Source organism: Dromaius novaehollandiae, chromosome 8 (genome assembly GCF_036370855.1).
Source record: "Dromaius novaehollandiae isolate bDroNov1 chromosome 8, bDroNov1.hap1, whole genome shotgun sequence".
In the NCBI taxonomy this organism is placed as follows: Eukaryota; Metazoa; Chordata; class Aves; order Casuariiformes; family Dromaiidae; genus Dromaius; species Dromaius novaehollandiae.
In genome coordinates this window covers 36,698,997-36,714,499 of record NC_088105.1, presented here as the reverse complement: position 1 = coordinate 36,714,499, position 15,503 = coordinate 36,698,997, and the positions used below count along the sequence as shown (strand labels likewise).

The following is a 15,503-nucleotide window of genomic DNA, read 5'->3' as shown; positions in this document are numbered from 1 at the left end:
GCGGTATACTAGACTTCAATTCCCACAACTGCTAAGAGGCAAGTTTCACTCATCCCAGTATTTGGCGCTCTCTACCCTGATAGGTTGATCTCAGAAAATGGTTTGTGAACAGACAGTACTTTTATTGCCTATCAGTAGAGAAAGACTGTGCCTGTCACAGCCTTAATAATAGGGAGCCACAAGATGACTTGTGGCACTAAAGAAATCAGAGTAAAAAATGAAAGGCCAGATTTCCAGTGTTTAATAACTTTTATTTCTGGTTCTGTTTTTTTGTTGCTTAAATTTGTTTATACAATCATTCTGAAGTATTTGTTCCTTTTGGAGGGAAAAAAAGCTGCTATAAGGAGTATTCTCCTTACCAGCTCATTGTATTTAGAAATTTCAAGTTTTTTTTCATGTTACAGTACGAACAAGCACCACATTTAAATCATGAATGAGGTATAGAAGTTTGAGTGAGCTATTCATTAAATAGCAAAGAGGCATTAGATAGCACCTATATTCCAGGGAGTTTAGATTTTCACCCCAGAGCTTCAGAAAATGCCCTCAATTTTTAGGTCACTGAGGCTATGGAATGATGGATAGCAAGTTACCAAAACCCATTTTGTGTCCAACTTTGGAAAAGGGAGCAAAGGGAACGATGCAGCAAAGGGAAGTCAGCTGGCCATTTTTTGCCCCATTCAGAATCAAGCTGCAGCAGATAAGGCTGATTTAGCCCTAAGAAGAGTACGCGGTTATCCACTGGCAATCTCTTCACTTGCAGTAATCACTCGGAATTCCCAGTATTTCTACCACCACAGCACAGAGCTGCTCCTTTATGCTTATGCCTGAAGATCCATGTCAGGAATGGAGCCAAACTGAGGTATGACAAACTGTGGTAGAAGTGAGAAACATGTGAGTCAGCAAAGGTGGCTTTGTAGCAGGAAAATATACAGCGTAGTAGAAGAAACTGCTTGCAAGGAGCCCACATAGATTTCCACCAAGTCAGATTTACAGCACCACTTTCATCATTACTGGCTCCTGTCTTCCATGGTCCTGTTCATATGGCGGTGCCAAGTGAGCTGCGCTGTCAGCACTTCTGCGCTTCTAAGACGGAAAGGGTTCCCAGTTCTGCAGAGATGCAGGCACACGAAGCTCTCGCTCAGCATCAGGCACGCCACCTCACTTTTTATGGCTCTGTACAAACGCAGGGACAGTGAGCGTGCCAGTCTTGACTTCTGCTCGGATTTCAGGTTTGTGCTTTAATGAGAAGACAAGAGCTTGCACCATTCTGCGATACGGTGCACTAATGAGACGGGAAGACAGATGAAAAGCTTCCCGCTCAATATTTTCAGCCAGTGGGTGATCAATCTGAAAACAGCAAAGTATAAAATTAGATCTTTACATTTAATAAGGAGACCAACTGATTGAAGTCGGAGTTGGGTGCTTTTCAGCGTTTCTTCATTAATCAGCTTAGATTCAAGGAAATTTACTTCCCATCACAAGTGAAACAGGAAGAGCAATTTAATTCCACCCTAGCAATTAAGGAACAAGGCAATGTGGTCAGTAGCAGGGAACACATTCAGGTCTCCAGCTGGGTGGCAGTACTTTGCCATCACAACGGGAAACTAATCTGCAACTAGCTTTGGGGATCAAGTTTGACTGCAATTACAAGCTACACCGCACTGTCTCCATAAAGCTTACTTTTGATCTTGCTGATATAAGGCACCTTGGATACTATTTTAAACTCAATTCTAATGGCAACCCTAAGACATGCCAAACACTTGGCAACTCTGCCTGGTGCTATAAAGGGAAATGTGGGCTCTGTGTTTGTGGAAGGAGGTGTAATTAAGAATGCAGAAAAGGGATTTGCTAAATGTTAATTATGTAGTTATTGCTTCAACATGCGCCAAAACCTGTAATTTAGCACAGCTTAGAAAAAAAAAAATCCCTTGCCCATCAAGAAAGGGTTTTAATTTCAGTTCTGTCTTTTTTGACTGGGAATCTCCCATGCTTTTGCATACTGGAGATTCCAGCATGCCAGGTAGTATTCTTATAAGTCCTTTGCCCTCTTCTATTCTCTTTTTGCTACCCCTCACTTAATTTGCCCCTCTCTTGGGCTGCACTAGAAGCTCTTTTGTATCCATTCAGCCCCATTCTCCCTTCCTCTTTCTATCAGCCTTTCTCAGGTGTCTCTGCTTTCCATTTGCTGGGCCTCTGTGGCTCCCCTGCTTACACATGCTGTTCATCCTACTGATGTAAACTTTGTTTGCACATATGGTGGTAGCTGCAAGCCAGAGGAGCAGTTCCTCGCGGCACTTTTAGATGAGTCCTGTTCACAGGGGATTCTGCCTGGTCCTGCCTTACCTAATACCATCTGTTTTAGGGTGATACCATATCCCTCACGTCCCATAGATTCAGATTTCATCACTATGCATAGACACACTCCCCAAAAACTGGACTTGACCAGCAGCGTGGAAAGGTCAGCTCTCCATAAAATCATTCTGAGGCCTTCCCACAGCAACCCATCCTTTTCCCCGCCTCAGTCCAGAAGGACTAGAAGTTGAAGAGGTTGCTTTCATGGCTAACGACACATAGCTTTCTAACTTTGCTCTGAAACTCTTGAGTGCCTACTACTTGACTTGCAATTTAAAGGATAATTAATGAATAAACTAAGTGATAATTATTGCAGAGTTTCATAGAGCAAGCAAACCGATCATAAAGCCTTGCAGCAAACCCTGTTTGTTTACATAAAGATACCACAGGGATATGGTATTTAGCACCACTTTATATACTATCAACCCTGCCTTTATGTTTTTGCAATAGATTTCAATTTATAAATGCTTAATTATTTAAATACATAACATCTAAAAGGTCCCAGTGTTGCTTTCGCAGCTGATAAGTAGCAGAGAAAATTGTATGTTCAGCTAACTTCCTTCTTCTCTTGTATGGCCTAGCCATATATGGCCTAGTAGATATGGCAACTGTCCCATTTGCTAGCTACGTAAATCAGAGCAACACACACCTCACTTAAAATAAATATGTTCACTTGGTCAAGAACAAAAAAATCTACCTTGAGAACAAAGCTCCTTATAAACACAGACAGGCAGAGAATCACAGAAAACAGGAACAGGTCATCTAGCCTCGTCCCCACCCTGCAGGCAGCATCAGATTTATAGTAACTATGTCTGAAAAAGGTTTGTCTAACTTGTTCTTATAGGAAGTTACTCTTTCAGCCAAAGACAAGTGGACCTGAAGACTACCTCTAGATCCAGGGCTTTGCAAAGCAGCTTCCGCGCATTCTTTCTGAAAACCTCAGTCTTGGGATCACTCCTGACTTCTATTGAGGGTCTGTTTGAATGGTCTTTGATGAAAGTTCGCCACTCCGTGTAAACATCCTTTGCAAGGCTAGCCACATCGTGATCTGAATGTTTGCGCATCTTATTCACTGTGTGACCTGGAAAACAGCAACAGCTCATTCAGCTTTGGTAGGTGGACAAAATGTAACAGACAAAAGTGAAGTTACAGTGGAGCTAAAGTAGCCACACGTATTTGTAATTCAGGCAGTGTCAGCAAAATAACCAAAGCACAGGCACAAATGTAAATATGAAAACACGAGGAGCAAACCCTGAAGTTCTTATTTGTTGACTTCTGCAGTGATTCCTGCAGAGCCCTGGTGAGGTCACGTTTGCAGTGCTGCATCCAGTTCTGGACTCTCCAGCAGAAGTGAGATATGGAGCTACTGGAGCAAGTCCAGCGAAGGGCCACTAAGATGATTATGGGACTGGGGCATCTGTCATGAGGAGAGGCTGAGAGAGCGAGGACTGGTTAGCCTGGAGAAGAGCAGGCTCAAGGGGGATCTTATCAATGTGTATAAATATCTGAAGGGAGGGTGTAAAGAAGACTGAGCCAGACTCTTTCCAGTGGTGCCCAGTGACAGGACAAGAGGCAACAGGCACAAACTGCAACACAGGAAGTTCCACCTGAATACAAGCAAAAACTTTTTTACTTTAACAGTGACTGACCACTGGACCAGGTCGCCCAGAGAGGTTGCGGAGCCTCCATCCTTGAAGATATTCAAACCCCAGCAGGCCATGGTCCTGGATAACCTGCTCTAGCTGACCCTGCTTGAGCAGGGGAGTTGGACTAGATAATCTCCAGAGGTCCTTTCCAACCTCAAGCCTTCCGTGATTTTTGCTTGAGCAATTACCAAGCAAATGAGTTATTCATGTGAAAATTACTCTTCCAAGTCACTAAGGTGTGGAAAGACACATAATACAGGGCTACATACATTTCTAGACAGATACTACATCTGATGCAAATGTTGCAAGATTGGTCTACAAGGAATTTTTTCTTTTACTTTTTTTCTTTTACTTTTTTTTAAAACAAAAAAACCCCTTAAGGAAGCAGATATGGCTAGTGATGTTTATAGTGTTTTAATATGAGAACATCATGGTATCTCCAAGCAGAATCCTTCCAATTGACATGAGTAATTGGTTCAGCATACCGACACCCCAGGTACTACACCGAGGCCTGTTAGTGCAAAGAGACTCTCCTTTGAGAGGAGACAGACAGGATCCTTTTCCAACTGGATATTTTTCTGACCCACCGGCTGGTCACACTAGCGGCAGTGTCTGCCCAGCGGTAACACTACTGGCCAGAAGATGTCACTGTTAGTCTTCGGTGGCTTTCTTAGAGCCCAGCAGTGTTCAGGCAAGCGCCGAGAAAAACCTCAGGAAAAGGCTGAATGAGCTGAAGATGGCAAACTAAATGACAATTCAGAAGTAAGAAGAAAGAGGCAGATCCCATCTCCTTTTCCAAGGTAAGGAGGGCTCTTTGAATAGAGATGCAGCTGCTCTAATGGCAAACAAAGGCCAGAATGACCTTCTCTCGCTTCGGGATACTTTGGATGCTCTGTGCCACGTATGATCTTTATAGACAGGAAAGGCAGGGTACATGTCATCTCACATCATTCCTTCCCCCAAGTCCTGTGGAAAGTGCTCAGGCATAGGGCTGTGATATTTGCCTGGAGCTGCCTGTCCGCTGGGGATTTCTCAGCATGAGAACGCACTAAGCACTTCTTGGCCATCGTGAGGAGAATTCTTGCACATTTGGAGGATTCAGCCAGGTCTAACGGAAAGGCCCGTCTCAGACTGCAAGGGAGTGCTCTGCCATGCCCCCAAGCAGACGGCAGCAGAAGGAACAACACAGAGAGCTGCCTGTGAAGTTCTCTTCAAAAATTCTGCCACAGAAGGAGCGATGCAGTATTTGTTAATAAGCAGGCAACCTTCTGGGAGGAATTATAGGAGTGCTGACTTTTTTCAGTATGAGTTATGAAAACCGCAGGTTGAACACCAGTAATTTTTTATTCAGTGACTGGACAAACCTTTTGAGACCACTGCTACAAAATCACCTCTACATTCTTTTCTTAAAAGAAAAGCCGGTGAGCTATTCTCTTTTGTACTGGCAATCCAAGCAGCGAAAGATGCAAGACAGTCTAATACTCACGCTGTAGATCAGGCAACAAAACGTACCTATTTTTGTTGAAAGTAACACTTCCTTGGAAGGTATTTTCTTTTTCAGCTCCTCCAAAGCTTCAATCAGATTCTCCTTCGGTTGCCCTGGAAGCTCAAGCATAGATTTCCATCGTTTTATGTCTTCCACAACCACAACTCTCTGAAAAAGAGAAAAGCCGTTAGGAAAGTGGAATATTCTTCTTACAAATAAAGACATTGGCTTCTCCTTGGTTAATGGGACTGCTTTGACACATGAGCTATTGATGACAACACGCACCACAGTGCAGAGGACACGGCAGTCCAGAACGATGGGTGTTTGCGTGAGATCAGCGCCCTCCTGCAAATCAGGACGGAACTAGAAGGCAAAGTAAGATATTTAATCTTGTTCTGCCAAACTCAGGGCGCTTAACAGCAAGTGTTACAGATCTCGGCCAAGAGTGGAAACCAGGCGTGAATCCCTGCGCGGGCCCGGAGCGGCCTTCGGGCTTTGCTGCGCCGCCCCGCCGCCCGCTCGGAACCCGCTCCCGGGGCCTGCGAGGCCCGCGGCCCCCCTCAGCCCGCCCCGCGCGGGGGCCTCCGCTTACCCCGAGGGAAGGCCCGGGTCCGCCCCCCCGCCCAGGGCGCAGCCCGCCCGGGCACCTGCCTTGAGGGACTCCAGCGTGACCTGCCGGTAGGCGGTGACAGCGGCGGCCCCGCGGGGGCGCCCGGCGGCGCGGGCCCCGCGCACCACGAAGCGGTCCATGCCCGCCCCGCCCCCCGCCGGAAGCCGGCGACGCCCCGCCCCTTCCGCCGGGTAGTTCCCGCCCGCGGCGCGGCCCCGTGGGGTGCCCGGCTCCGCCCCGCGGCGCGGACTACATCTCCCAGCAGGCGCCGCGCCGCGCCGGTAGTCTCGCGAGACTCTAGCAGCGCCCCGCCCCGCCCGGCTGGGGCGCTGCGGGAGGAGGAGGACGAAGATGGCGGCGCGGCGGGGCGGCCTGCTCTGCCTGCCTCTCGCTGTGGTGCTGCTGGCCGGCGGCCGCGCCTGGGCGGCCGGGCCTCCTCCGCCGCCGCCTCCCCCGGGCTCCTCCGAGGCCTTCGACTCCGTGCTGGGCAACACGGCGTCGTGTCACCGCGCCTGCCAGCTGACCTACTCCCTGCACACCTACCCCAAGGTAGGGGCGGGCCCCGCCGCGGCCCTGCGGCTCCGCCGGCGCCTGGCGGGCTGCGGCGAGCGGGCCTGCCCGCCCCGGGCCTGGCCCCTCGTCCCGTGCTGCGGGCGGGCAGGCGACAGCCGCGGTTCCCACCTCGGTGAGAGGGGCCGCTGCCCCGCGCCCCTTCCCAGCGCTGCTGCGCCTCTCCCTAAACGCGGGCGCGAAGGCAGCGTGCGGTCCAGAAGCGCCCGGTTCGGTGAGCGCGGTGCCTGCTCTGGGGCTGGCTGCCTCACCCGGCTGGGTGCGCGACGCCTCGAAGCAGGGAGCGCTGCGGCTGCTCCAAAGATACATATTACTCCTCTGGAGTATGCGCTGCTGCTAGCCAAAGAGGCGCTGCATCGTCTAAATATCCTCTTTCAAAGTATAGTTTGGTTGCTTGTGGGTTTGGGGGTTCTTGTGTCTTTTTTTTTTTCTCCTGTTCCTAAAGAGGCAACTGTAATTTGACTTGGGCTGCTCTGTATTTTAGAGCACTAAAACAGGACAGTGTCCAAGACAGGCTAAAGATCCTGAGCCAGGACACCAGTGTGACACTTGAGTTATAGAGGATGAGTCATAAAAGATGGAGACGAATAGCTTGGCAGAACCTTCAACCTGTATTTTGGTTCACTTGCACTCAGAATTTCCTCTCCTGTGATGAAGGGCACAGAGAAATAGCCTCTGATGGCAGTATAACTTCCCACTCCGGAGTTCAGTGTCAGTTCAAAGCTTTGTACAGTTCTGAGCTACTGGTTTGGATTTGGAAAATCCATTACCTGTTTCAAAATCTCATCTTTCATGGTTCATTCTTGGCAAATACCTTACTCTATTGCAGCTATTTAGCAGGTTGAATTACTACAGGTGATGGGAACCTTTATACCACCTTTGAGATTTCACATGAGGGCAGCAGAAAGTAATAGGGTAAAAAACGATGTTAAAAAAAATACTGTTAGGTAATACGGCTTTGTTTTCCTATGAAACTCTAAATTGGATTTTGTGTCTCAGTAGTTGATACCGGTATTTCCACAGAAGGAAGTGACAGGGAGTTCTGTGGAATAAAAGTAAACTTGGATCTGCACTTATGATGTGTTTTCATGCCTATGTACAAAGATAGTGAGGAGAAAGAACAAAACTTGAGAATTAAATTAGGACTAAACATTATCCTAAAATATTTCCATACTATTTTGGAGTAATTTTCTTGTTTTTGTTATAAGACCCTTTCAAGTTCAAGAGAAGCTGATTTTTGCTGTGATATCTTTTTATGGTACCCTTCAGACTTTTTATGTTGTGTTGTTGGAGCTGTCAAATGATACAGCCATCTCTTCCATTTCATTCTTTGTTCCATTTGTCACAAAATTACCAGTTAAGTTGGAGGAAATGGTTTTAATTGCCACTGACAAGCAAGACTAACATTAAGACGTGTGTGCAAGAGTACAATAGAAACATGTCTGCTAAAGTTAATTCAGTATGGATGTCAATGTATGTAACATGTTATTGCAGAAAACATAACCATCTTAACTCTAGCAACACTGACAAGATGGCTAAGTTTTAATCTATGTTCACAGTTTTCTCCTTGTCTGTGTTAAAAAGCATGCGAACTTGTGCTTTCAGAGAAACACAATGGCCAGTTCATTTACAGTGGATTGCACAGTAAGGTGTGGTATGTTTGTCTTCTGTTATATGAATTCAGAGTCTTTCTTGTGTGTGTAAAGCTGGCTGCAGTCATTTGAGTGGTTATGTAGGTAATAGGGTTGGATTTGATTTTGCTGAGTAATTGCTAATAGGAGTGCTCGCATAAAGTAGGCAGTCGTTAGTTCTGCAAGGTGAGGAGCGCCGTAGGTGTGAAGTGCACATCCCTCCCTTTGATGTGGTGGACAGAAGAAATACTAGGTATAGATTTTCTGTACTGGCATAATCTCAATGTTTTTTATAGTTGCTGTAAGGAATTATTTTCCCCTTCAATTTAATAAATAAAAGTGCATGTTTGTGGAACTAGTTTGGCAAGTAACCAGTTAAAAAGGTACTGGTATAGTAGTACATCAGAAGATAATCTTCTGACAACTCTGTTGTAGTTCTAATTAGAGTATAGTAGATACACTGTAGCATATTGTCAAAATATGCCTTTTTTTTGCTCCTCACCTGTTGGGTTCTGATATTAAATTTTTGAGGGGGAGGACTGTCAACTTCTTGTATGATTAAGTGAAGACTATTGGAGTGTGTTAGTAAATTTTTTGCAGCCAGCATCTCTTGTTCTTTAAACCATCAATTTTTCAGAAACGCAGTGCAACTTTGCTCTGAGTTGTAGGAGGCTTGAATGTACAAAATAGTTTGCTCTTCAGGGTCTGCCCCACTGCAGAATAATGAGCTCATAAAGTAATCAGTAATTATATTACACTGTTAAAGAGCTGTAATTTGGTTTTGTTTCATATCATCCAGAGTGTCATGTTTAGCTTGCTGTGGGGAAGGATGGTGATAGGGTGATGCTCTAGTGGATGACCTTTCCTATAACTCTTCCCCCTGCCCCCGCCCCCCCCCCCCCCAAAAAAAAAAGAAAAATTGCTTGTTTCTTGACATTTTACTCTTGAATGGAGGAATGCGAGTCTTTTCTTGTGCCTTCCCAGGAAGAGGAACTGTACGCGTGCCAGCGAGGTTGCAGACTGTTTTCCATTTGTCAGTTTGTGGATGATGGCATTGATTTGAATCGGACCAAACTGGAATGTGACTCTGGTAAGAATTCAGTACTCCTATAGTATATAAACAAATGAAGGGAAGAGTAGGAATGTTAGAAAGAATGTTGCCAGGTTGGTGGGATTATTTCAGTGGGGTCTTTTGTTTTTTGACAACTCGTTAAACATTATGTACAGGATATAAAAATCCTTATGGAAATTTTCTGCTTTGTGGGAGTTTCTCCTTACCTGATACTTACCATGTTTCTTAAATATCATCAGTTGATGTAAATAAATTATAAATACTTTATTTTACTATAAAAAATTTGTTGTAGAAGATAAAAAGTCTGAACATAATAACAAGTTAACTGTTTTCTTTCAAGTATTCCATGCAAAATCAGTCCCATTTACATTCCTAGCAAACTTGGTCATAAAAGTATAAAGGCAAATAAATCAGCTGGTGTAAAAACACAGATCTTGAAGTACTGTCTGTCTGTAACTTGTAGTCTAGGCTACATCCTGAGGTTTATCTACAATTATACAGCTGGGAATGAGGTGCATGTTTTATTTGAAATCGTTGTGAAATACTTGTGACTAATTCTCTCAGATTATCTGTTAGGGCAAAATCTGATAGTGAAGATGAAATATGTTGCTGTAGACAAGCTAATTTTTTTTTTTGCGGCCATATAGAACTTTCATCCAGTAATACTGAGACAGTTGATTAACAGTTTTATTCAGAGCATAAGTGGAACATAACAGCCCAAAGCAGGAAAGTGGGTATCTCTCCCTCTGTATTTCAAATACAATTAAGCACCAAGTCTGCATGGAAAAGAGGCTTTTACTCCCTCAGTAATTCCTGAAAGCAAGACAGGTGGCTAGCTCAGAGAGCTGATGGAAGGTTTGTAGGTAGAAAGCCTGACGTGCAAAGATGCTGATGTAATACAAAGCTGCATTAAATACCCTAGAAATGGGCTAATGCTCTAGTCTGTCATACGCTGTGTATAGCTGTGATTCAGCATGTCAGTCTAGTTGTCAAACCACACATGAGAGTGTGCCATAAAAAGGGTAATGCAGCAATAGACCAAATGTAGAGGTAATTGAACAGTTGCTTACTTTCTGGTTTAACTCTTCTTTCTGAGGCTGTTGTCTTTTGCCGGCTTATGTTCTGTAATCTGTTACATTGGTTGGTGCCCTGACTAATTATTCTGTGCTTGGCAAGATATTTCCTGGCTGATCTGCTCAGTGCTGTCTTCTGATGTTTCTTTATGAACGCTAGCTCTAGTTTGGTGGCAGTTTTACCACAGAATTGCTGTTCAGGTGCTATGAAGCGAATACTCGGATATTTAGCTGCTGATGCCGTGCTTCTCGCCAGGGTTTTCCATGTCTGTAGCCTTCTTGATGGTACACTTACTCATTTTCCTCTCCTGTGGAAAGACTGGGAGAACTGCTGTCTTCTGTGTTTCCACTTGTTTTGAGTCTTCAGTTCTGGTAATGCTGTAACATCATCCATCTGGCTTTAGTGTTTTGGGGAAGAGCTATTGCCATGTATTGTCTGCCCAATTTCTCCATGTGTAAGCTGTAAATAATTCAGGTTTGTTGGTCTTTATGGTCTCTAATGAACAGGTGTTAGAAGATATTTGTAAAACAAGAAAAGAATTGGCTTCATTTTTGTAAAAATTGCTCAATTAGACTTTCAGTGCAGTTTCTGTACTCATCACACTAGCGGGAGAGCGCTCTCTTGTTTTGCTGTGATACCATAACTTACCTTGAAGGGATTTAATGGACTGATGGTCCTTCTATTAAGTTCTTTTTAGGATCCCAGCTCTGTTCTGTGAGGTAAAATTCATATTTCACGTGATAACGTGTAGCAAAAACTATAGTAGTAGTGGGAGGATGAAAGAAAACCTGCATCCCTGAATTTGTCCAGAGTAATACTTCTGACCAGTTGCTCTGATTGCATTCAGATTTCAGATACATTGTCTGTCTGAGCTCTGATCCCTTCACCTTCACTAGTCCAAAGAGCAAGTGCTACACTCAGAGTGATTGCGGTATCTTTCTCTACAAGTGGGATTGTGGGTCTTCAACCTGCTGCTTTGTTCCTGATCCAAGTTATACTAAAAATGCTTTTCTTAACTAAAATACAGAAATTATCTTCTCATTTGGGGAACTTCTTCCTTGCAGCCTGTACGGAAGCATACTCCCAATCTGATGAACAATATGCTTGCCATCTTGGATGCCAGAACCAATTGCCATTTGCTGAGTTAAGGCAAGAGCAAGTAAGTAGGTGACATGTTTTTCAAATACCACCTACTTGTTTTCTGCTCAATGTGTCTTCTCTCTTTTAAATTTGATCAAGTGGAAGAGAAATCTTCCTAAGGAGTGAAATTTAGGCATGGGGTGAGGAAGAAAATGACTTCTGTCTTTGTCATGTAAAAACAAATGGAAAACCCCTTAGTGTTGTGTTTGCAGTTAATGTCCCTGATGCCAAGAATTCATCTCCTCTTTCCTCTGACACTGGTGAGATCATTCTGGAGCGACATGATGGATTCAGCTCAGAGCTTCATAACATCCTCATGGACTTTCTACCTTCAAGCAGATGATGGCAAAATTGTCATATTCCAGGTGCTTGCCTTTTTCATTGAGATTAAAGTGTCCTGGGTGCTAAACGTTTAACTCTGCTCCTTCTAGTCACAGAAAAGACTGTGGAGCGCTTCCACAAGTGTTCAGTATTTTGATAGTATTTCACTGCCTTTTAGGGCCAGTGCAAGAAAAAAAAAATCAAACTTATGTGAATGGTGCATATCTTAAGGTTGTCTTCCCTATTAATTCTGAAAATGTGAATGATCAAGATTGGTTGAAGCTTGCAAGCAGGATCTCCTAACTCCTTATTTTGTTTTAGTCAAAGCCAGAAGTACAGTATGTTCCACAGCTTGATCAGGAAACTGGAGATACGAGAGAATCCTTGTCACTGAGTAAAACAGCCTGTAAGTGTGCTTTCTTTTGTGTGTGCGCGCGCGCTTTGGAAGAACAAATGCAAATGTTTAATGCCATGCAAGGAAAAAAAAAAAAAAGAAAAAGTTGCCACATGAAGGCAAATGTTTTAGAAAGCAAAAATGTAAATACGTTTGTCATATAGGCTGCCTTGCGCACACTTCCACAAAGTCTGTGGCAGAAACCAAACTGTGCTGGAAATAGAAACATGCAAGCTAGAGCCATTTTAAAATCTTCCTTTTATGCTCCCTGTATAGACAAGCTACATGAAGCTGGAATCTTCTCTTATTTTGATTGCTTTCCTGACAACTTTCTGCTGTTGTATTTCAGTAGACCTACGTCCAGGAAGTTCACAGACGTACCGAGGACTTTTTGAAGAGCGAGAGAATGATAGCTTTTTCAAGTGTCTTTCCACGTATGTGTATTCTAGTTTATAAAAGCCTAATATGGAGGCTAATAGTCCTTTGTACATGTGTATGGTGCACTGTTGCAAGATCTCCAAGTGCTAGAAAGTCTGCTAGGTTGGAGAAGCATAGCACTTTGGAGTGGGTGTTAAAATTGTGTGTCTGACTGCTTGTTATTGCTGCTTTTCCATACTAGTCCCATGTTATTTGTAGGCTATGCTGCCAACTTTCATTCTCTTTTCCATTCTGTTGAACATAATACTGATAATTTCCTAAACTGGTCTCCGAGTGTTCTGTGAACTATTTGATCAGTTCTGTGTTTTGCCTGTTCTTTAGCTCTTGGCTATGTTTCAGAGCAAAGCAGTTGTGTTTTGTGTTATGTTCTGGAATTGTCTGATATGAAAGAGATTGTTTTGTCTCATTTCTAGGCTGAAAATACCCAGTATATCTTTATTTAAGCCTTGCTAAAGATGAGCATCTTGGTTCCTCTTCCCCTTCCTCACTGATGACTTTCTGCTTAAAAGTTTAGACATTATGGATCAGTGAATTGGACCCTAAGTAACTAACAGAAAAATCTGTTTTTTAAATTTTGGGTGGGATGAAGTTTAGGACCCAATAAACATAGTCCAAACAGTATTTTAGTGTCTTTCAGGTGTCAGATAATAAGTAGGCATAAGTTCATTACTCAGGAGTCTGAAGTGGGTTATGTAGCTGGAAGAGCTAGAGACTAGTGAATCAGCAGGAAATGCAGTCAAAATTGAGAACTTTCTAGAGTCTGTTCTGTTGTATTCAGTATATTAAATTTAGTAACATTCTCTTTGTTTCAGAAATTCCAGTTGGATTTTAACCACTACACTTGTCCTCTCAGTGTTGGTGCTGCTGTGGATTTGTTGTGCAACTGTTGCTACAGCTGTAGAGCAGTATGTTCCATCTGAGGTAGCTATATTTTATAACTTACAATATTTTGCATTTATCCATTATATTACTTTTACGTTACAACTGTCTAGAGAGCAAGAAATGGCTGGGGGATGGGGTTTCAGTTGGAAAGGTGTTTTTATTTTTCAGCTGTTGTTAGCAAGCCAAGTTTGTTTAAATGATGGTTTTATAGTTGAAAAATTCTCATTTCTCAAATCATGATTATGATAGCTGAACAAATATTACTCATTTTGTGGCTGATAGGAGGTCTGAATCTTACTCAGGCAGCCCAGATGCAATGTCTTTTGGTTTGTAGTGCTGTCCTTCTCTTGACAACCTTCAGATTACTCTTAACAGATGGAGGCTGCTTCTAGTGCCTCTGGGAATAAAGCTATGCCAAGGGTTGCATGGTGTGGGTGGAAGCCAGTGTGGTTTTAATCCAGGAGAATGACTAGTGGAAATAGACGTGACAATGTGTGTGGGTGAGCACAGAGAGTCTGATCGGAGGGGAGCTGGCTGAACTAGCATCCCCAGTGCTCAGAGAGATTCCTGCACTTCTGAAATAAGCAAGATTCAGTGCTTTCAAACTAAAGGAGCTGGTACACAAGCACTGTATTTACTGTTCTGGCAGATCCAATGCCTTTTTCTTGGACTGAAGTCTAGTTTCAAACATGGATTTCAGATGTTATGAAAAGTTTGGATTCGCTTGTGTTGTGTTCCAGCTTTTAAAACTAAGTGCATAGTTACATAATGAAATGCATTTTATCCCCAATATCAAGCACCTTTATCTTAAAACAAGTTGTTTAAATATTTCAGAAGCTGAGCATCTATGGAGACTTGGAATACATGAATGAACAAAAAATGAACAAATATCCATCCTCTGCACTTGTTGTGGTTAGATGCAAGACTGAGGAACATGAAGAAGCAGGACCTCTTCCTACAAAAGTTAATTTGGCTCAGTCAGCAATCTAAATAAGTCTTCGTTGGATTAAATAGACTAATTCTAACAGTGCTAGCAACTCCTGATTGTGGTGGTTCTTCAGATAAGAAGCTTAGCAGCCAGTCTTTAAATGCAAATAAAGCTACAGAATCAACAAATGTCATGGGATTTTGTTCTCAACTAGCAGTGAAGATCCAGACATCTTGAATTTGTTTCCAGACATAATCACTTTTCACTGGTGTTTGCTATGTGTCTTTTTGCTTACAAAATCTGTAAGCATGCTTCCCATAACTTTGCCATGACACTTTCAAACTTATTTGTGTGTTCTAGGATGTAATGTGTACATTCAGAGTTAGCTTTGTAAAGGTGTAAGAAATTCTAAGTAGGCAGGAGATCTTTTTTTTTTTTAGTGTTGCACTTTCCGTTGTAGTTAAGAGAAAATATTATAAAACTATCTGCTGTTTTTTTTGTACTTGTTAATGCCCGTGCACAAACAACCCTTTCTCCAAAAATAAATATATTTTTTCTATGGTGTGGCAATATCCAAGATGCAAAGCATGTGTGAGGTGCTGCAGGTTAGAACTCAGTTTGTCAAAAATGGGAACTTTTATTAAAACTGGTGGACATATCCTTTCACGTATATAGAACATAACATGGTTAATTATTCTGTCAAACTTTAGCCTTCAAGTCTTAAATTGCTTGTAAAGTTAGAGCTTGTGTTTTCTGAAGAAATTCTTCTTTCTGTTTTTGATTAACTATTATAGTCTTGTAACTTCATTTGCAGAAATGGGTTGATTTCTGAGAAATGAGAACAGACAAATAAAATTGACTGTATGTAAAATGTTGACTGTATAGCTTTTTGCTACGGTTAATTATTGACCACGGAACACTTGGTAGGAAAGCCTGTCTGTAGCATTCCTCTCATAGGC

The 15,503-nt window shown here is 43.1% G+C and overlaps 2 protein-coding genes across 3 annotated transcripts; one reads left to right on the top strand and one right to left on the bottom strand.

The window, feature by feature from the left end:
• Nucleotides 1–230: 230 nt before the first annotated feature.
• TCEANC2 (transcription elongation factor A N-terminal and central domain containing 2) lies at nt 231–6,271 on the bottom strand. Its single transcript, XM_064516228.1, has 4 exons — nt 6,132–6,271; nt 5,511–5,648; nt 3,240–3,433; nt 231–1,347 (listed from the first exon to the last, which is right to left on the bottom strand). The coding sequence occupies exons 1-4, from the start codon at nt 6,232–6,234 to the stop codon at nt 1,159–1,161; spliced, it is 624 nt and encodes a 207-aa protein (XP_064372298.1). The 5' UTR covers nt 6,235–6,271; the 3' UTR covers nt 231–1,158.
• Nucleotides 6,272–6,394: 123 nt separating this feature from the next.
• Nucleotides 6,395–15,415, top strand: TMEM59 (transmembrane protein 59). 2 transcript variants are annotated; one of them, XM_064516227.1, is made up of 8 exons: nt 6,395–6,643; nt 9,280–9,385; nt 11,506–11,600; nt 11,794–11,946; nt 12,224–12,308; nt 12,649–12,730; nt 13,547–13,655; nt 14,451–15,415. In XM_064516227.1, exons 1-8 carry the CDS (start codon nt 6,446–6,448, stop codon nt 14,604–14,606), a joined length of 984 nt encoding a protein of 327 aa, XP_064372297.1. In that variant the 5' UTR covers nt 6,395–6,445; the 3' UTR covers nt 14,607–15,415. The 2 variants fall into 2 exon arrangements, with proteins under 2 accessions (XP_064372297.1, XP_064372296.1); XM_064516226.1 differs by having other exon boundaries at nt 6,396–6,643; nt 12,646–12,730.
• The last annotated feature ends 88 nt before the right edge of the window (nt 15,416–15,503 follow it).

Bases quoted from the DNA above. Each gene is read 5' to 3' on its own strand.
- TCEANC2 (XM_064516228.1), bottom strand. From the start codon at position 6,234: ATGGACCGCTTCGTGGTGCGCGGGGCCCGCGCCGCCGGGCGCCCCCGC. The intron at 3,434-5,510 runs GTACGTTTTGTT...GCTGTTTTCCAG, and splicing joins GTTACTTTCAACAAAAATAG to GTCACACAGTGAATAAGATG. The intron at 1,348-3,239 runs GTAGTCTTCAGG...TGCTGTTTTCAG, and splicing joins GCAAAGCCCTGGATCTAGAG to ATTGATCACCCACTGGCTGA.
- TMEM59 (XM_064516226.1), top strand. From the start codon at position 6,446: ATGGCGGCGCGGCGGGGCGGCCTGCTCTGCCTGCCTCTCGCTGTGGTG. The intron at 11,601-11,793 runs GTAAGTAGGTGA...TTGTGTTTGCAG, and splicing joins CTGAGTTAAGGCAAGAGCAA to TTAATGTCCCTGATGCCAAG. The intron at 13,656-14,450 runs GTAGCTATATTT...TAAATATTTCAG, and splicing joins AGCAGTATGTTCCATCTGAG to AAGCTGAGCATCTATGGAGA.